The sequence below is a fragment of the Nerophis ophidion genome, linkage group LG05, assembly GCF_033978795.1.
Source record: "Nerophis ophidion isolate RoL-2023_Sa linkage group LG05, RoL_Noph_v1.0, whole genome shotgun sequence".
NCBI lineage: Eukaryota > Metazoa > Chordata > Actinopteri > Syngnathiformes > Syngnathidae > Nerophis > Nerophis ophidion.
The window spans coordinates 31,756,886-31,779,323 of record NC_084615.1 but is presented as its reverse complement, the minus strand read 5'-3'; the positions used below and the strand labels follow the sequence as shown (position 1 = coordinate 31,779,323).

Sequence of the window (22,438 nt, the reverse complement as noted above, 5' to 3'; positions counted from 1 at the left end):
AAAAGACTAGTTAGTCATGTAGTTTAATGACAAAGTTGAAGACTTGTTAGCTGGCCATGTATTTGGGGTTAAAACTAGATTTTTTTAGACACAGTTTAAGTTGGTGTTTGTTGGAGACTAGTTAGTCATGTAGTTTAATGTCAAAGTTGACATTAAGTTAGTTAGTCATTTAGTTTAACATTGGTGTTGTAAAAATAAGTTAGTTAGTCATGTTGCTTAACATTAACTTTAACAAATAGGTTAGTCATGTGTTATCAAAGCTGAAGGGTATTAATTAATATAATGCAATATCGAAGTCAAAGACTAGTTAGTCATGTAGTTTAATGACAATGTTGAAGACTAGTGAGCTGGTGTGGTATTTGGGCTTGAATACTAGATTTTGTTGGCCATTTAGTTCAACATTCGTGTGGGTTGAATACTATGTTATTTAGGTTTAACATTCGTGTTGAAAACTATGTTAGTTAGCCATGTAGACCAACATTAGCGTTAAAGAATATGATAGTCATGTTATCACAGTATTTTGTGATGTAATGGAATGTCAAAGTAAAAGACTAGTTAGTCATGTAGTTTAATGACAAAGTGGAAGACTAGTGAGCTGGTGTGGTAGCTGGGGTTAAATACTAGATTATTTAGTTTAATATTCGTGTTGAAATCTAGGTTAGTTAGTCATGTAGCTCAACATTAGGGTTAAAGAATAGGATAGTCATGTTATCACAGTTAAAGAGTATTTCTTGATGTAATTTAATGACAAAGTAAAAGACTAGCTAGTCATGTAGTTTAATGACAAAGTTGAAGACTAGTTAGCTGGTCATGTGTTTGGGGTTAATACTAGATTTTTTTAGACACAGTTTAAGTTGGTGTTTGTTGGAGACTAGTTAGTCATGTAGTTTATGTCAAATTTGACATTAAGTTAATTGGTCATTTCGTTTAACGTTGGTGTTGAAAACTAAGTTAGTTAGTCATGTTGCTTAACATTAACTTTAACAAATAGGTTAGTCATGTGTTATCAAAGCTGAAGAGTATTAAGTAATATAATTCAGTATCAAAGTCAAAGACTAGTTAGTCAGGTAGTTTAATGACAATGTTGAAGACTAGTGACCTGGTGTGGTAGTTGGGGTTGAATACTAAATTTTGTTGGCCATTTAGTTTAACATTCGTGTTGAAAACTAGGTTACTTAGTCTTGTAGCTCAACATTAGAGTTAAAGAATAGGATATACATGTGTTATCAACATTTAAGAGTATTTAGTGATATTTAATGTCAAAGTAAAAGACTAGTTAGTCATGCAGTTTATTGACAAAGTTGAAGAGTACTTAGCTGGCCATGTACTTGGGGTTAAATAGACTATTTAGAAACCGTTTAATTTCAATTTCGGAGACTAGATAGTCACGTTGTTTAATGTCAAAGTTGACATTGAGTTAGTTGGTCATTTAGTTTAAAATTGGTGTTGAAAAATAGGTTAGTTAGTCATGTAGGTTTAAAGAATAGGTTAGTCATGTGTTATCAATGTTGGAGAGTATTTAGTGATGTAATTTAATGTCAAAGTCTAGTTAGTCATGCAGTTTAATGTCAAAGTTGACATTAAGTTAGTCCGTCATTTTGTTTAACATCGGTGTTGAAAACTAGGTTAGGTATTCCTATAGCTCAACATTAGGTTTAAAGAATAGGTTAATCATGTGTTATGCAAGTTGAAGAGTAATAATTAATGTAATTCAATATCAAAGTCAAAGACTTGTAAGTCATGTAGTTTAATGACAATGTTGAACACTAGTGAGTTGGGGTGGCAGTTGGGGTTAAAAACTAGATTTTGTTGGCCATTTAGTTTAACATTTGTGTTGAAAACTAGGTTAGTTAGTCTTGTAGCTCAACATTAGAGATAAATAATAGGATATACATGTGTTATCAACGTTTGAGAGTATTTAGTGATGTAATTTAATGTCAAAAGTAAAAGACTTGTTAGTTATGCAGTTTAATGACAAAGTTGAAGATTAGCTGGTCATGTAGTTGGGGTTAAATTGACTATTTAGACACAGTTTAATTTCAATTTCAAGGACTAGTTAGGCCTGAAGTTTAATGTCAAAGTTGACATTAAGTTTAGTTTGTAGCTCAACATTAGAGATAAATAATAGGATATACATGTATTTAGTGATGTAATTTAATGTCAACGTAAAAGACGAGTTAGTCATGCAGTTTAATGACAAAGTTGAAGATTAGCTGGTCATGTAGTTGGGGTTAAATAGACTATTTAGACACAGTTTAATTTCAATTTCGGAGACTAGTTAGGCATGTGGTTTAATGTCAAAGTTGACATTAAGTTATTTGGTCATTTAATTTAACATTGGTGCTGAAAACTAGGTTAGTTAGTCTTGTAGCTCAACATTAGAGATAAATAATAGGATATACATGTGTTATCAACGTTTGAGAGTATTTCGAGATGTAATTCAATGTCAAAGTAAAAGACTAGTTAGTCATGCAGTTTAATGACAAAGTTGAAGATTAGTTGGTCATGTAGTTGGAGTTAAATTGACTATTTAGACAGTTTAATTTCAATGTCGGAGACTAGTTAAGCCTGTAGTTTAATGTTAAAGTTGACATTAAGTTATTTGGTCATTTGATTTAACATTGGTGCTGAAAACTAGGTTAGTTAGTCATGTAGGTTTAAAGAATAGGTTAGTCATGTGTTATCAAAGTTGGAGAGTATTTAGTGACGCAATTCAATGTCAAAGTGTACTTAGTCATGTAGTTTAATGTCAATGCTTGAAGACTAATTACTTAGCAATGTACTTTAATGTCAAGGTTTAAAGAATAATTACTTAAGATTGTAGCTGAGATAGGCGCCAGCGCCCCCCGCGACCCCAAAAAGGAATAAGCGGTAGAAATGGATGGATGGATACTTAAGAATGTAATTTAAGATTAGTTACTTGATTATGTTTAATTTTAAGGTTTGAGGGGAGCTAATTAGTCATGTAGTTATCAAATCTAAGTGAAATATTATAAGGAGCTATGAGTATGATGTACTGCAATTGTACATCACAATGATAAACACATCGTTGACAGCATTGAGTATGATTCGTTATCAAGGAAAACTGTTTCCTGTTGGATGAAAGCATACAGTATGTGTACCTATTCTAGTGTCCAATGACAAGCAAATGGAACCTGCATGACTTTTCAGTATAAAGGTTGTTTTATTGGACAGCCCCGTTCAACTTAAACATAAAGGCCTGTTTCGTTTTATGCTTGTTCGACATGGCACCCTGTTACTTTTTTACATCAGCTGTAAATCATCGAACAAAATCTACCATGATAAACATTTGGAAATTCAATACACTGGCACTATGTACTGTATATAGTCTTATACTTGGAAATAATGTGCATTCTAACTGAGAAAAGTAGAATTAAATATATGTCATAACAAGAAGCAACTAGTCATTGGTTACTTTAAACAAGTCAGCTTAAAAGTTAGCCCCTCCAGAAAAGCAAACACAAGACAAAATGTAAAAACGTTTTTTGTTTTTCTTTGACTGTCGACATTCTAAATATAGAAACATTTATCCGTATTACAAACATACCACCTGTGTGAAAAAAAAGAGATGGTTTAACAGTAATACAAAGTACAAGTACTGTGTTTTTTTTTTTTTTTTGATTTTTTTTTTTCGGTCTTTTTTTGCGTTACAGTGACACAGCAGAAAAGATGAGGAAAAATACCCCAGATTACTGTAGCGTTTGTCCTCCCATGCTCGTATTCTTGTGGACGCACAAACAACTGGAATTTGGCACGTCATGTCTACATACAGCGCAGAGAAACACAGCAGAACTAGCATTCAACCTGCTAACTTTTTCTTTTGTTGAAACTAAAATCATCGCTTGGTGTTTGAATTGCAATGAGGGGCAGCTAGCGCGGTGTTTGAAAATAAATACATTTCAAAAAGGCAAAAAAAGGAACAAAATATCCTCCAGACTGGTTTGTGCGATTTGTCAAGCGATACAAAACTGGGACAAACTTTTTAAGCTTTTATATGTGTTGTTTTTCAAATATCAACAACGTTTTAGAAGGTTTTGGTTTTCATTCTACATCTATTTTTTCCTCAGTGATTTTCTTCTTTAACAGAAAAGTGTTAAAGTCCTAGGCCACAATTAGATGTGTCATATTTAGCAATCTTACTATGAGCATGCAGTATTTCCTCAAATACTGGCCACATTACTAATAGAAGCCACACCTCAATTAATCACTGGAAAATGCCTTATATATATATGTTTTAATTGTATTACTGCACCATATATTGTTTCATCTTATTTTAATTTTATATTCTTCCCACAAATAAATACATACACTGGACTGAAATATTGGGGTGGAAAAAAGCGTTTTCCTCTGGATAACAAATGCTTTACCCTTAATAGAGACCTGGCACTCTCTGCAACTGAGTAACTAAACGATATAAGCAAATATCATAACACAACTGTAAAATAGTGACAAATCATTGAGTTATGTGTCTGCTGCCAAGCAGTTACTCTGTGTTTTGTGGATTTTATCCAGATGTTTACCAAAATTGTACAAAACCCAAAACCAGTAAAGTTGGCATGTTGTGTGAATCGTAAATAAAAACAGAATACAAAGATTTGCAAATCTTTTTCAACCTATGTTCAATTGAATGGACTTCAAAGACAAGATACTTTACGTTCGAACTGGAAAACTTTGTTATTTTTTGCAAATATTAGCTCATTTGGAATTTGATGCCTGCAACATTTAAAAAAAAAAGCTGGCACAAGTGGCAAAAAAGACTTGAGAAATTTGAGGAGTGCTCATCAAACACTCATCTACGGTCCGGAATGTCATCAAAAGTTTCAGAGAATCAGGAGAAATCACTGCACGTAAGCGATGATATTATGGACTTTCGATCCTTCAGGCGGTACTGCATCAAAAAGCGATATCAGTGTGTCAAGGATATCATCATGTGGGCTCAGGAACACTTCAGAAAACCACTGTCAGTAACTACAGTTCATCGCTATAAATGTAAGTGCAAGTTAAAACTCTACTCTGCAAAGCCAAAGCCATTTATCATCAACACCCAGAAACGCCCCAGGCTTCGCTGGACCTGAGATGGACTGAAGCAAAGAGGAAAAATGTTCAGTGGTCTGACAAGTCCAGATTTCCAATTGTTTTTGGAAACTGTGGATTTTGTATCCTCCGGAACAAAGACGAAAAGAACCATCCGGATTGTTCTAGGTTCAAAAGTTCAAAAGCCAGCATCTGTGATGGTATGAGGGGTGTATTAGTGCCCAAGGCATGGGTAACTTACACATCTGTGAAGGCACCATTAATGCAGAAAGGTACATACAGATTTTGGAGCAACATATGCTGCCATCCAAGCAACGTTATCATGGATGCTCCAGCTTATTTCAGCAAGACAATGACAAGCCACGTGTTACAACAGCGTGGCTTCATAGTAAAAGAGTGCAGGTACTAGACTGGCCTGACTGTAGTCCAGACCTGTCTCCCATTGAAAATGTGTGGCGCAATATGAAGCCTAAAATACCACAACAGAGACGCCGGACTGTTAAACAACTTAAGCTGTACATCAAGCAAGAATGGGAAAGAATTCCAGCTTCAAAAATTGGTCTCCTCAGTTCCCAAACATTTAATGAGTGTTGTTAAAAAGAAAGTCCAAGTAACACAATGGTACAACATGTTGCTGCCATTAAATTCTAAGTTAATGATTATCTGCAACAAAAAAAAGTTTCTCAGTCTCTAACATGAAATATCTTGTCTTTGCAGTCTATTCAAGTGAATATAAGTTGAAAATGATTTGGAAATCATTGTATTCTGTTTTTATTTACGATTTACACAACGTGCCAACTTCACTGGTTTTGGGTTTTGTAATTTCCCTGGCCTGGGCGGAAACCTTTGTTGAGTTTGTTGTAAGCGTCCTAATTACAAGTTTTACTACAGTATGCGATCAAGATCAGACCTCGTGGTGTCCGTAAACCTTTGTGTGATCCTGCAAGAGAACTTGGCATGAGAGCTGCTGACTTTTGGCACAGTCGTTGTTGTTAGGCTGTGTGCTGACTTTTAACGGAGCCGTAACTAAAAACACGAGCAAGCAAAGAATGAAAGAAATAGAAGAAATAAAAGTAAAACAGAAAGTGTGCTTTTTTTTTTTTTTTTTGCTTCTCACAGTGTTGAGGAGCTGTGTGCAAAGTCTCGGAGGATGTTAGCGGTGTTGGGACCCCCGAGCATGGACTCCAGGGTGGGGGACTCGGGGGTGGACTCCTCTGAACACACGGAGTCTCTGAAGGGGGAGGGTGGGGACAGAGCAAGTGTGTCCTCCATGTTGCGAGGTAAGCCCCTGGCCCGTTCCTCCTTGGCGTCGTAAATGTATTCGTGCAAAAGGTTCAGCTCCTCGTAGTTGGATTCCTCAAATGGTCGCCCTTTTGGGGCCAAAGGAGGCTGTGTTGAGCTCAAAGGCTCATTGGCAGGCTCAATGCGTGCAGGGACGTGGGAGCAGTGTGTTTCCACCAGGGGCCCCTGAGTGCGCGGGAGCAAATAAGAAGCCGGCCCTTGCGCCCCTTCTCCGGGGTCAGCGTAAAAGGGGCGCCCCTTGTCGTCTTCCTCCAGGGGGTCGGGCGGGGGCCTGACGTGTGGCGTTTCTCGAGGGGGGCGAGGGTCTGTGCCAAGGTCGCGGGGGGAGGGCTCACAACTGTGGGGGTCGGGGGTGTTAGTTAGGGGCCTGATGACCGCCGTCTGATTCAAGCCGGCTTCCTGTTTCCTCACATGCACAGACAGTCTGTGCCACACATTCCCCCCCTTGGGAGGAGGGTGTCTTGCACCTGATTCAGACCATGACACAGACTTGCCATTAGAACTACGAACGAGACAAAGACTCAAGTTACCATCTGGGGAAAGGCGGGCGCACGTCCAAAAGCAGAAAAAGCAGCAGCAATGGCGACGTGACCCACACACATGACTTGACATTCAGCAGCTTTGACCGCCAAACACGTGATGACTCATAATGTGCTGCGTTACAACATTATGATCTTCCCGTTGCCTCCGAAAACACCAGCTTGTTTGCGCGGCCCATTACAATAAAGAGGACACATGCACTTTGCTACATGAACTAACTGGCGACTGCGGCCAGAAAACACCACAGGGTTTTTTTTTTTTGGTGCGGAATGTTCTTGGAGTGGCGCTAATGTGATTAGTTGGGGGAAGGCAGAGGGCGTTCATGCTGAGAAAAGTTAAATATGAGGTTAATTCAGGTTAAATCAAAAGCGGCAGGGAGGGGAGGGGGAAGGGCTCCATCTCCGTCTTGGAGACAACATTTAGCCAGCAGCCAAACCAAAAAAGTAACACTTTTACTGATTACAATTACTGATGTAAATAAAGTATCTGACAAAGCTAACCACTAGCAGAGTGGAACCTCTTAGGTCGAACACAATCGGCCACACTGACTGACATCTGATTTGTTAGAAATAGTCTCTTCAAGGCATCAATCTACGAGCATTCATTATTCAAGTGTAAAATAACCTCTGATCCTATTACAATGTGAAAACACCAAAACACTCAGGGCCTGATTTACTAAGATCTAAATACCTAAACAGCTTGTGCAAACAATAAAATAGCGTGTGTTATTCAATCGTGTTTTATGTGATCTACTAAGTCAGTGGTTCTTGAATGGGGGTATGCGTACCCCTGGGGGTACTTGAAGGTATGCCAAAGGGTAAGTGAGATTTTTTTTAAATATTCTAAAAATAGCAAAAATTCAAAAAATCCTTTATAAATATATTTATTGAATATTACTTCAACAAAATATAAATGCAAGTTCATAAACTGTGAAAAAAAAAATGCAACAATGCAATAATCAGTGTTGACAGCTAGATTTTTCGTGGACATGTTCCATAAATATTGATGTTAAAGATTAACTTTTTTGTGAAGAAATGTTTAGAATTAAGTTCATGAATCCAGATGGATCTCTATTACAATCCCCAAAGAGGGCACTTTAAGTTGATGATTACTTCTATGTGTAGAAATCGTTATTTATAATTGAATCACTTGTTTATTTTTCAACAAGTTTTTAGTTATTTTTATATCTTTTTTTCCAAATAGTTCAAGAAAGACCACTACAAATGAGCAATATTTTGCACTGTTATACAATTTAATAAATCAGAAACTGATGACATAGTGCTGTATTTTACTTCTTTATCTCTTTTTTTCAACCAAAAATGCTTTGCTCTGATTAGGGGGTACTTAAATTAAAACAATTTTCACAGGGGGTACATCACCGAAAAAAGGTTGAGAACCACTGTACTAAGTGGTGCAGACCGCCTTATTTAAAGGGGAACCACACTTGTTTTTGGAATTTTGCACAATTATTCTGAGAGACATGACGGCCGATGGATTTGTTTCAAATGCATTCTAACTTATAAATAAACGTAGATTACAGCGGAGCCAATGAGATATTCCGCCGGTAAAACCCAATTAGAAAAACAAAAACGCTGACAATAAGCCATTTACATTTCGTGACTTCACTATTGTGTGGATGTGAGTGTAAATGACTTGACTATTAACTAAGTATTAGTGATATTGTTATTATAAGCGCTAGACGCAGACAAACTATTTATTGCAGCGCGTTGATCTCAAGCTTAAGTGCCCCGCGACCCCAAATGGAATAAGCGGTAGAATATGGATGGATGGATTTCTACACAGAAGTAATCATCAACTTAAAGTGCCCTCTTTGGGGATTGTAATAGAGATCCATCCGGATTCATGAACTTAATTCTAAACATCCATCCATCCATTTTCTACCGCTTATTCCCTTTCGGGGTCGCGGGGGGCGCTGGCGCCTATCTCAGCTACAATCGGGCGGAAGGCAGGGTACACCCTGGACAAGTCGCCACCTCATCGCAGGGCCAACACAGATAGACAGACAACATTCACACTCACATTCACACACTAAGGCCAATTTAGTGTTGCCAATTAACCTATCCCCAGGTGCATGTCTTTGGAAGTGGGAGGAAGCCGGAGTACCCGGAGGGAACCCACGCATTCACGGGGAGAACATGCAAACTCCACACAGAAAGATTCCGAGCCTGGATTTGAACCCAGGACTGCAGGAACTTCGTATTGTGAGGCAGACGCACTAACCCCTCTGCCACAGTGAAGCCCTAATTCTAAACATTTCTTCATTAAAAAAACAAACAAAAAAAAACATCTTTAACATCAATATCTATGGAACGTGTCCACAAAAAATCTAGCTGTCAACACTGAATATTGCATTGTTGCATTTCTTCTCACAGTTTATGAACTTACATCCATATTTTGTTGAAGTAATATTCAATAAATATATTTATAAAGGATTTTTTGAATTGTTGCTATTTTTAGAATATTTAAAAAAAATCTCACGTACACCTTGGCATACCTTCAAGTACCCCCAGGGGTACGCGCACCCCCATTTGAGAACCACTGTTGTAGAGGAGGCTAAAGGCAGTGTCATCACGGCACGCCCTTAATATTGTTGTCCGGGTGAAAACCGACAGAATGATTACCCCGAGAGATTGTCCGGAAGGGCACTGATATTCGGGTGTTTTCCGGAAAGATCGTAAATTGAGTTTGAGACCCCTGCTATATGACAACATAATGCTTCAAATACATTTGTTGTAGTCAGCTCCTAAGCCAACCAGCATGCAGTATACAATTATAAAAGGCTGCTCCTACCTATGCGCGATGTTTTGGACGAGCAGTATCTATAATCTAAATCTGAAAACACTTTTATGAATCGCAAACTCGACAACAGAAACATTTTTAACACACAATTCTGTGCATGAGGCTCTGGATCACATTCCCGCAGCGCATTACGTGCGTCTGAAATGACTCAAAGACAGAAAATGCATAATAAAAGACATATTTTCATATAGGAGAAATATTTCTTAACTAAAAAAACTGACACTTAAAAATAAAATGCCAACAGACACAATAACCCATCACTTGAATAAGTTTTAGTTCAGCAGTTAGGAATTATAAAAAGAAATTGCTAAATGGACGATATGTCTAATATTTATTTCCTAACAGTCCAAATTTGTTGACATCCATATATCCTGTGTATGTAACTGTCAGTTTGCACATACTTTTCATACATGCTAAAAAAAAAAGCTGAATAGTGCTCGCAGAACGGTGATGAGTGTTGATCAATCCCATTTGCACGTGCTGTATAATATGTTTGCATCTTCTCCCCCCAGTATTGTGAGCGTTTTGATGATTAGCATATATTTTGCATATTACTCAAGACAAAGACGCAAAATGGATTGCACACCTTAGTCTGCTCACTTCAGAGACGCAATCCATTTTGCACACGTCTTGTAGATCAGCTTTGCGTGTGCTATCAGGTTTGCACGTGTTTTAGTAAAACACAAACATTTAGTAAATCAGGCCCACCTGGGGATAGGTTGATTGGCAACACTAAATTGGCCCTAGTGTGTGAATGTGAGTGTGAATGTTGTCTTTCTATCTGTGTTAGCCCTGCGACGAGGTGGCGACTTGTCCAGGGTGTACCCTGCCTTACGCCCGATTGTAGCTGAGATAGGCGCCAGCGCCCCCCGCGACCCCGAAAGGGAATAAGCGGTAGAAAATGGATGGATGGATGGAGGCCCTAAGTACTAAAGGGGAACTGCACTTTCTCAAAATTTTGACAATCATTCACAATCATTATGACAGCCAAGAACACACATTTTTGGGAGGTTTTTAGGATTCTAATGATGACTAAAAAAATATTTGCAAAATTTGGTTAATGTTACCATTCTTAAGTCATCGTAGCCTCCAAAGTCTTCAAAAACAACTTCAAAACCGTCCATCAACCTGTTTTGTACACACTGCTAGTACTTATATAATGTAGTGACATAACAATATGAAATACGTAAAATATTCAACAAATGTGTGTTCCTACTACCGGAAACCAACACAAGTGTGTTCTAATCATGGCATACTTGGTAACAGACAACGGAGATAGCTATGATTGAACAAAAGAGGATTCACAACCTTATCTTTTCGAACCTGAATATTCAGAGGATGAACTACTTATACCTATAGAAGCAAGCACAAAGAGAGAGTGAAACATTGGAGCAGACGAAAGCCGAGAGAGTGAGGTTGGCGTGACTTGATGGCGTAAACGTGGAGCTTGGAGCCAAACTATGCTGACATAAATGGCGTGCCTACCCAAAATCAACAGGAAAAAAACTTTCCCGGCCAGCTGGACCAAACGGACAACTGTCCATCGAGTAAGTCACTACATTATAATATTGATCATGATACATGCTTATGATTACAACTATAGTACATGTGCTGTCCAGCTGTGTTTGATTGATTGATTGAGACTTTTATTCGTAAATTGCACAGTACAGTACATATTCCGTACAATTGACCACTAAATGGTAACACCCGAATAAGTTTTTCAAATTATTTAAGTCGGGGTCCACGTTAATCAATTCATGGTAGCAAATAATGAATTTGTGGGCTAAGACTTTACAGACACTGCAATATGATTGTTCATGTTTTTCAGTCAGTACAGATTCATATCGCTTTGCTTTGTGCATTGTAAAGTCAAAAGCGATTCAGCTGTTGAGACAGTAATTAGCTTACCACTTGCCGTAGCTAGATTACGGCCAATGCCGTAGCATGGCGTCGCAAGGCTATGTGTTACTATGCTAGAAAAATAGTTCCTCAGTGTTTGCTCTTAAAATAACAATGTCACTACAGCGTGATTTTTATAGAGGTTACGGAACGTAATTGAAGTATTGTTGGTGGTTTTTGAGGCCATTTTCATAATGATTTAGAGGCAGAACGGATTGATCCAATTAGCTGCATTGCTGGCCACCTCGAACGAGCAGATTATTACAATTTAGAAAGCAAATAAAACAAAAACTTGTGTCCTCTTGTCTCTCATAAGGATAGTAAATGATAGACAAAATTCCAAAACAAGTGCAGTTCCCCTTTAACTTCAACAGGAATTTGCGTAATACAAATGCGGTTCACATACCGTATTTTTTGGATTATAAATCACAGTTTTTTTCATAGTTTGGCCGGGGGTGCGATTTATACTCTGGAACGATTTATATGTGAAATTATTAACACATTACCGTAAAACATATAATATTTTTTTTCATTCACGTAAGAGACTAGGCGTATATCAGCAATCGTCATACACACACGTCAACCAATAAAAATTGTGAAAAAAATGATGCTACCCGCTACTACATCCGCACCTATGAAAATTGATCATTTATTTCAACATTGGCGGTAACTAATAAAAACTGAGAAGGGCTGAACAAAAATGCCACCGAAAAGGAAATCATATACTGCAGATTACAAGCTGGAAGTAGTGAAATATTCAGCAGAAAACGGCAATCAAGCAGCAGAAAGAAAGTTTGGAGTAAGCGAGAAACTTGTAAAGGACAGGCGAAAAGCGGAGGCGACACCAACAAAGAAGATTTCATCTGATTTTGCTATTAGGAGTGACAGATTGTTTGGTAAACGTATAGCATGTTCTGTATGTTATAGTTATTTGAATGACTCTTACCATAATATGTTACGTTAACATACCAGGCACCTTCTCAGTTCGCTATTTATGCGTCACGTAACGTACACTTATTCATATTCAGTCTGTTGTTCACTATTCTTCCATCCATCCATTTTCTACCGCTTATTTCCTTTCGGGGTCGCGGGGGGCGCTGGCGCCTATCTCAGCTACAATCGGGCGGAAGGCGGGGTACACCCTGGACAAGTCGCTACCTCATTGCAGGGCCAACACAGATAGACAGACAACATTCACAGTCACATTCACACACTAGGGCCAATTTAGTGTTGCCAATAAACCTATCCCTTTAATTATCTTGAATTGCCTTTCAAATGTCTATTCTTGATGTTGGATTTTATCAAATACATTTCTCCAAAAAATGTGCCTTCTACTCCAGTGCGACTTATATAAGTTTTTTTCTTTCTTTATTATGCATTTTCGGCCGGTACGACTAATATTTCGGAGCGACTTATAATCCGAAAAATACGGTACTCATTTTTCAACATCCTGGAAAGTATACAAATAAGATGAAAACACACAAATAAGGAACATACACCAATTTCTACTACTCTAGAGTCCCTCAAAACTTAAGTTGACTTCTGAAATGCATGCATTCAGGTAAGTTCGTCCATTAAAAGGCTCCACTTGCTAAGACGCTAACAAGCTCATAGCTGCTATCTCATGTTTTTGCAGTACAAGAACATGAAAAGTGTATCTGTTGACAATGCGTCATTCAGAGAAAAACAGATACATGAACATTTGCCAATATGCTCCTTATTTAAGGGGACAGCATAGCAAAAAGGGGTGAGAGACATGTAACACGTAAAACATATCAAGGTCATACTCTGCCCAACTCCTTACTTCACCCAACCTCTCCTCATTTGCTGTAAATCTCAAAAGAGTTAGTCTTACTTTAAGTATCTTACATTGTGAACTATGCAGGGTGTCATTTAGAGCTCAACATGGCGTCGCCGTAATAGGTGTGTGTAATTGGTAATGGGGTGTGATGTGAATAAATCAGTGTTTACTTGCTCCATCTAATAGGTACTGGGTTTTAATGTGCAAAGTGGTATACACTGAAAAGTGCATGCATACATACACCATGCATGAACACTCAAATGATGCGCTAATCAGACCTTTTAAAACAGTCATATGCACATTACATCAATTATGTCTATTAGTGTCTTAGGCTTTATGGCAGACCTGGGCAAATTAAGGCCAGGGGGCCGCATGCGGTCCGTTAAGCTTCTCAAACTGGCCCAAATCAATTTTGTAGATCTTTAAGATGGAAACTGTAGCTGCCATTATGATGTGCAGTGATGTTTTCAAATGACTGTAAAGTCTTGAATGATACGAAGTATTTAAGTGGTTGAAATCTGCGCTTTTGCATGATGTACTAGTTACTATGGTAATCTAATTAGTTACTATGGTAATCTAGATCACAGCAGCTAAGACGAGGCACCAAGCACTGTGGGTGGGGAGCGTTTCCACAGAGTCTTTCCAGAGCGGCCAGCCTGAAATGCGGGTTTCAGGGACAGACAGAGATTTTTACAACAAAGTTCTAAAGCTTAGTGATATATCAGATTGTGGGTGGGTTTATTTTTTTACCCTTCGCATTCATATTTCACTCTGTTTGTTGCATTTTTACAATAATAATAATAATAATACATTTTATTTGGTATAGTGTTTTCAGAGTACTCAAAGACGCTTTACGGGATAAAAATGTAAATATAAAACAGTTCAAAGTAATAATACAAAATACAGGAAATGTAAAAGCAGTACTGTGTAAAAAGTCAAAGGTTAAAACCAGATCTGAAACGGTGTGTTTTGAGAAGGCTTTTGAGGGTAGGAAGGTCTATACAGTTACGGATGGGTTTGGAGAAAGAGTTTCAGAGGGTGGGAGCAGCGATGGAGAAGGCTCTATCACCCAAAGTCCGGAGCTTGGTTCTCAGTGGTGGGGAGAGGAAATTGGCGTCGGAGGAGCAGAGGCAGCGTGAAGGGTGTTTTGTTGCGTTTCGCTTGATTGTAAAATATGTCGATCGGGAGGGGGTGTGACGTTCATATGTTGTCAATTTTCAGCGTTTTATCATTAATAGTTAATACTGTAAATCCATCCATTCATCCATCCATTTTCTACCGCTTGTCCCTTTTGGGGTCACGGGGGTTGCTGGAGCCTATCTCAGCTGCAATCGGGCGGTAGGCGGCGTACACCCTGGACAAGTCGCCACCTCATCGCAGGACCAACCATATAGACAGACAACATTCACACTCACATTCACACACTATGTCCAATTTAGTGTTGCCAATCAACCTATCCCCAGGTGCATGTCTTTGGAGGTGGGAGTAAGCAGGAGTACCCGGAGGGATCCCACGCAGTCACGGGGAGAACATGCAAACTCCACACAGAAAGATCCCGAACCCGGGATTGAACCCAGGACTGCTCAGGACCTATTGTGAGGCAGATGCACTAACCCCTGTTCCACCGTAGTGCCCCGTATACATGGTGCACTGGTATAGCACCACTTTCATTCATTATTTTGCAGGACGATGCCTAAATCAGTCATCATTACATTTTAGAGTGTTTCTTTAATTCATTGCAACATTTCTGTCTTTTTTTTAGGATCCATATGCAGGGTCTTACAGGGGCATTAAGTTTTTCAGGTTGCAGAATTTCATCACATCACAGACACATCAATCCATCAATCCTTTCCGTGTCCGGGCCAGCTAGGGTACCAAGTTAAAAAATAAAATAAACTATAAAAAGAGGAAAATGAAAAGAAAATTACTTTTGAACCATTAAGTGGGTTACAACCGCACTGGTGCACTGGTATAGCTCAGTGGGTACTTCACCTAGTATCAATTCTCTCAGAATATCGTAAATCCCACATTCTTTATTTTCATGTACATTGTGGGTGTTTCATTCAGTAAAAACAATTTTAATTCCATACCGTTTTTAAGGCGGTCTGTCATAAAGTTTTTAGCTGTCAATCAGACATTATTGTAAGGTTTTGTGTGACCGTTTCTAAAAATTGATATACAGGCCCCCCGAGTCAACATAATTGCCCAGGCCTGAGCTAGCATATGCTACCAATAGGAACGTTAGTGTTTAATTTAGATCAATGGATTGTTTAAAGGTTTAAAGGTCTTCTCCTGCATCATTTGAGTTTTCGGTAGCAACATGTAGTTAAACAACGTAAACATAGACTCACTTTGCGTTGCCAGATCCAGGCTTCTTCTTGCGGAACATATTGAGGAAGCTGTTGGTGCCGCAGGCTGCAGCAGACTTCCCGTCGCCGACGTGCATTCGAACCACGTCAGAGGTGGTGAAGGCGCTTCGGACGTTCCTCTCCGGCTTGGCAATAATAATGTACATCTTGGGAGTGAACATGCAGCCTAGTGCCACGGTGACGCTGAGGCTGACTGAAAAGGAGGTGGTGATGATCTTGTAGTTGGAGCCAAAGTAGATGGGTACAAAGGCTAGCCAGATGATGCAGGTTGTGTACATAGTGAAGGCAATATATTTAGCTTCGTTAAAATTGGCTGGGACGTTCCGCGTCTTGAAGGCGTAATAGGTGCAGCTCATGATGAGTAGGCTGTTGTAGCCCAGTGGTGCTACCATGCCAATGTTGCTGGTATTGCAGATGAGGTAGACCTCACGTATGCTGGGGTATGACTTGACGGGTTCAGGCGGCTCCAGAATAATGAGCGTGATCTCCAGAATGAGCTGGACACTGATCAGCATGAAGGCGATGATTACCTGTGCCCAGGCGCTCATGAAGCGTGGCTTCCGGGTGCAGATCTTCTTCTTGCTGCCTGCCAGGATGCGAGCAATGCGATTGGTCTTGGTCACCAGCGCCGAGTAGCACATTGCTGATGACAAACCCACAAGGAGGCGCTGCATGTAACAAGACGCCACGGTGGGCCGGGCAATCAAGGTGAACGGACATATGTAGCCCAAGAATATGCCCGCCAGGATGATGTAGCAGAGCTCCCGGCTGGACGACTTCACCACGGGAGTGTCGCGGTACTGGATGAAGATGAAGGTGACAAAGGAGGTGATGAGGATGCCCACGCAGGAGAACACCACGGCGACAATGGATTCCACATCTGCCCAGTCGAGATACTTGAGAGGCAGAGGCTGGCAGCCTGTTTGCACAAGAAGAAAAGGTGTGAGTAGGCAGGAGATAAGACACCAAAGATAGATTAGGACACAAAGGCAGCAATGTGAGGAGCAACTCTTGCAAGATCCCTTTGAGCAAACACATATCCAAAAACCAATGCCATATTGTATATAATGCAAGACAGTTTGTGGAAATGATTACTCTTCTAAAATGCATTGAAGTCAGTATACCGTATTTTTTGGAGTATAAGTCGCTCCAGAGTATAAGTCGCACTTGCCGAAAATGCATAATAAAGAAGGAAAAAAACATATAAGTCGCACTGGAGTATAAGTCGCATATTTTGTGGAAATGTGTTTGTTAAAACCAACACCAAGAATAGACATTTGAAAGGCAATTTAAAATAAATAAAGAATAGTGAACAACAGGCTGAATAAGTGTACGTTGTATGATGCATAAATAACCAACTGAGAAGGTGCCTGGTATGTTAACGTAACATATTATGGTAAGAGTCATTCAATAACTATAACACATATAACATGCTATACGTTTACCAAACAATCTCTCACTCCTAATCGCTAAATCCGATGAAATCTTATACGTCTAGTCGCTTACGTGAATGAGCTAAATAATATTATTTGATATTTTACAGTAATGTGGATAATAATTTCAAACATAAGTCGCTCCTGAGCATAAGTCGCACCCCCGGCCAAAGTATGAAAAAAACTGCGACTTATAGTCAGAAAAATAGGGTACATGTACGGTAGTCTCTCTCTGCTAATCAATAAAAGGCTATGATATTATGAAGATTATTCTCCTAAATTCTCCAGGGAAGTCAAAGTCATTGTCTCATTTGCATAACTGGCCACGACCCGGCGCTGAACTGGTCTTTTATTTAGTTTGCTACGCTTTCATTGTTTTTAAATTATATTTGCACTACAGGTCCACGATATTTTCCGTTGTTTTATTTATTATTTTCTATTTAACCTATGCTAACTAGAACTGACTCAATTTCTATCCTACTCCATTCACTGTGATACGGACACATTGGGATAAATCTGGACATCAGGGACTAAATCTTGTGCAGTCTCATATATGATGGAATAAAAAAGTTCCTTGAATCCTTGACAATATGTGTGTACCAAGCCCCTATGGGCTGTAAAACGTATTTGAATAACATTAGAGCAATCTGATTGATTAGTAAGAGCGGTGAGTTTCAGACAAGCAATGCCACAACATTATTGGCTTGTCTGTCACAATTTATCTTCTAAAAGGGGAAAAAGGCCAATATTTTGTGACAGACAATATAGTGAGTCGTAAGTGAATGTCTAGGAAGAAAAAAAGCTTTGATGCACAATAACATTGTGTGAACTTTTGACTTCATTGGAATGCACACACCAACTGCAGAAGGCAGACAGCAAAATGTAATGTGAGTGATTGACCAGTGACACATAAAAATAGCATTTTACTCTTGGGAATTGAGAGCTCAGCTCAATACATTGCTGTCAAAACAAGTGATGGTCACATTAAGGCAAAGAGCAGGAAGGGCAGAGAATGTCTCTGTTCTGAAGGTGATGTATTTTAAAGAAAGAGGACAAAGCGCTAACTTTAGTCCTTCCTACCTGCCAAGTCATCATCGGGCCACCATCCCAAGTCGCAGGCCTTGCAGGTGAATTCATCCTGGACAATCTCATTCTCTTTGCAAGTGGTGCAGATCCAGCAGCAGCTCACCTCACCTTTCCTGATCACCTGCGACACAAAACAGTTGGGTCAAGCAGGCTAATTCATCAAGTTGACGAGGTTTCGCCAAACCCCCTCCGTCCCCATCCAGCATGTTTATAGAACAAGAGCGGCAGCTTTTTACATTCTGCATCCTCAGAGGCTGATAGCGGCGCTGTGACATGTAAAGCTGGGTGATAAGTGGGTCAGGAAAGAAAGTGAGGAATGGGGGGCAGCCGGAGGAAAGGATGCATCCTCCCTCAGAGCAACTTAGCGTAAAGCTTGACTGCAAAAAATCAGCATTAGGTTAAGAAAATCTGGGCATTTCCTCCAAAAATTATTTTCACTGCACTCCGCCACACAAATATTTACTCAACTGCAGGGAGTAGCAACGTGAGACTCTATAATTGCAATAATGCATTTTTGTGATAATATTAAATGATATATGTTGTAGAATTTATCCACGACAAATATGTACAGTACATTACAATAGAATATAGGTTGCAGTACCGTGCCTCGGTTTTCTTATGTAATTGTTCCAAAAGATCAGACAAAATAAAACGAAAACATTTTTTCTGATGAACAACTCAAACTCAATTAATTCGTTCCAGACAACCAAAAACATAAACACTACTGTCCTTTTTATAGAGAACAATTATAGTTGCATAATGTAGAAAACAATTTGAAATGTATATAAATTACAAATGAAAGGGATAAGTGAACATGTCAGTCAATCAATCAATGTTTATTTATATAGCCCTAAATCACAAGTGTCTCAAAGGGCTGCACAAGCCACAACGACATCTTAGGTTCAGATACCACATCAGGGCACGGAAAAACTTAACCCAGTGGGATGGCAATGAGAACCCTTGCAGAGGACGGCAGATGTGGGTAACCCCTCCTCCTTTTAACATCACTTTTACTGCTATTGTAAACCCTTCCTGGCTAAAGATGAGCAGAGAGGGAAAAGGAGAGAAGAGCCTCGCGGATACCACCTTAGTACTTTGCTACGAGTTATTTGCACAGTTAAAGGAGCCATATGTAAAAAAAAAAATGTCCAGAAATGATACTGCAATCATGGTCAAAATTCTGTAGTCACCCCCGCCCCCTCCCTGACTGAGGTTGCCAGATACGCAGCCGAATCCAGCTCGATCAACTGGGCTACTCCAAAGAACTTCAAACTTCCACTGCTTCTTACTAAGGGTTGAGGTGCTGGGACCATAAAATCAAAAAAGACAAGGATTTTGTCAATAAGAAATCTTTAACCAACACATTTTATACAGAGGGCTTCACGGTGGCAGAGGGGTTAGTGCGTCTGCCTCACAATACGAAGGTCCTGCAGTCCTGGGTTCAAATCCAGGCTCGGGATCTTTCTGTGTGGAGTTTGCATTTTCTCCCCGTGAATGCGTGGGTTCCCTCCGGGTACTCCGGCTTCCTCCCACTTCCAAAGACATGCACCTGGGGATAGGTTGATTGGCAACACTAAATTGGCCCTAGTGTGTGAATCTGAGTGTGAATGTTTTCTGTCTATCTGTGTTGGCCCTGCGATGAGGTGGCGACTTGTCCAGGGTGTACCCCGCCTTCCGCCCGCTTGTAGCTGAGATAGGGGCCAGCGCCCCCCGCGACCCCGAAAGGGAATAAGCGGTAGAAAATGGATGGATTTTATACAGAAATTAGGCTATTTTTAAGAAGAAGTACTTCATGTCTGCATACAACATCACAACAAATGGCAATCATATGGTTATTGTCAGTTCTATCAGAAAACAAAGACAAAAACGAAATACAACCAATGCTAGCAATGGTTATACTGGTGAAAATAAGTAGAGCATGCTTAGATAGGCTGACCATATTCTGCAATCCCAAAAAGAGGACGCATATATGCGTGCCAAGGCGGGCAGCACGCCAAGGCTAGGTGAAAATTTGCCAATGATACTTGAACTTGCTTTATAAATAATATTTTTATTTAAATAAAGCATTTTTTCTCCTCTCATGACAGCAGTGTTGGCGCTAGGACCCCATCAAATCATAAAAATGGGGTCCCACAGTAAAAAAATTGTAAGCGTTTTGAAAAAAAATTATAAACGTATGCATTGTCCTATTATATCTCACATTACATATTGTGTTTTGGAAAAAAGGTTGTCATAAACGTTATTTAATTCATTAAAATAAATAACGTAAAAAGAAGACACATTTGTATGCATATGTTAATGTATTCAGTTATAAACATTTATTCACTTTCTTCTTTCCTTCATGGATCTAAACTTTACTGCTGCTGGTAGTTTTTTCTATGTTTTTATTTAATAAGTTGTAGGTGTTTTTATTTCAGTATAAAAGTGTAAACGGTGTTTTGCTTCGGTCATGAAATGATGATAATGGTGTGCCAGGACATACATACATTTTATATTTAACGCTTAAATCTCTGGAGTCTACATCAACTTCAGATCTATTCCTCATTTCAAAATGTTTTAGTTTTTTTCATGTTGTTTTTTTTTTGTTTGTTTTCCGCCCTTTTTGTCAAACAAAACTATATTATAAATGGCAAACACTAAATATGCAAAATCTTCCACCAAAAATATTTATCAAAGTGGAATATTTCATGTGACGTAATCGGGGTTGAGGTGAGGAGGTGTGGTAGCGCGGGGTGTAAATTGTAGCATCCCGAAAGAGTCAGTGCTGCAAGGGGTTCTATGTATTGGTTCTGTTGTGTTCATGTCGTGTTACAGTGCGGATGTTCTTCCGAAATGTGTTTGTATTCTTATTTGGTGTGGGTTCACAGTGTGGCACATATTTGTAACAGTGTTAAATTTGTTTATACGGCCACCCTTAGTGTGACCTGTATGGCTGTTGACCAAGTATGCCTTGATTGACCATCGATCCTGTACCTCGGTCTCTCTGTCTCTGCCCCTCCCTCACGAATGTTGCTGCATGCGCGCACCTTCACAATTTGTTTTGTTTTTAACCCCTCTTCACTCTGTACATACATTGAATATACATGCAACCTTCACACAAAACGGCAGACATTCAAGGCATTTAAGAAACCCCGCCCGGACACCCCAGACAATCCAGCAGAAGAGGACATGTCCGGGGAAAAGAGGACGTATATTCAGTCTATGCTTAGAGGAGACATTTTACCAAGGTATGCCTACAGGCTACGGTTTCAAACGTTTCAGATTGCCATATAACTTGGTAAATATATTCCACAATATGCAAATACGATGAGGAATTATTTTATAATGTCATTTGGTTGTCTCCATACGTTTCACATTGCCATGATAGCCGTGCTAATATTGGAACCCATTTAATCAGCGTATCAGCATACTGAGAAGGAAATAGGCATCGACACTACCTATATCCACATTGGTTTTATTTGTCGAAAACCTATTTTGCCCTGTCAGTTCAATTACACATCGACATACAAGCTAACGGGCGTGTATTTCCCCTATTAGCCTATACAGTGGGGCAAAAAATTATTTAGTCAGCCACCGATTGTGCAAGTTCTCCCACTTAAAATGATGACAGAGGTCTGTAATTTTCATCATAGGTACACTTCAACTGTGAGAGACGGAATGTGAATAAAAAAATCCAGGAATTCACATTGTAGGAATTTTAAAGAATTTATTTGTAAATTATGATGGAAAATAAGTATTTGGTTAACCAGTCAAAGCTCTTACTGATGGAAGGAGGTTTTGGCTCAAAATATCACAATACATGGCCCCATTCATTCTTTCCTTAACACGGATCAATCGTCTTGTCCCCTTAGCAGAAAAACAGCCCCAAAGCATGCTGTTTCCACCCCCATGCTTCACAGTAGGTATGGTGTTCTTGGGATGCAATTCAGTATTCTTCTTCTCCAAACACGACGAGTTGGGTTTATACCAAAATGGATACATGGATGATACAGCAGAGGATAGGGAGAATGTCATGTGGTCAGATAAAACCAAAATATAACTTTTTGGTATAAACTCAACTCGTCGTGTTTGGAGGACGAAGAATACTGAGTTGCATCCCAAGAACACCATACCTACTGTGAAGCATGGGGGTA

General features: G+C 39.4%; 1 protein-coding gene across 2 annotated transcripts in view; it reads right to left on the bottom strand.

The window, feature by feature from the left end:
* Positions 1-3,160: 3,160 nt before the first annotated feature.
* The window catches only part of grm1a (glutamate receptor, metabotropic 1a), an 81,317-nt gene continuing 62,039 nt past the window's right edge, over positions 3,161-22,438 (bottom strand). Inside the window, exons 7-9 of one of the 2 annotated variants that reach the window (XM_061900572.1) lie at positions 18,300-18,426; positions 15,769-16,705; positions 3,161-6,859 (exon numbers count right to left, since the gene is read on the bottom strand). In XM_061900572.1, the coding sequence (XP_061756556.1) occupies positions 6,169-6,859; positions 15,769-16,705; positions 18,300-18,426 (1,755 nt within the window). In that variant the 3' untranslated portion in view covers positions 3,161-6,168. The remainder of the gene's footprint in view (positions 6,860-15,768; positions 16,706-18,299; positions 18,427-22,438) is intronic. The other variant, XM_061900573.1, reaches the window with a different exon arrangement.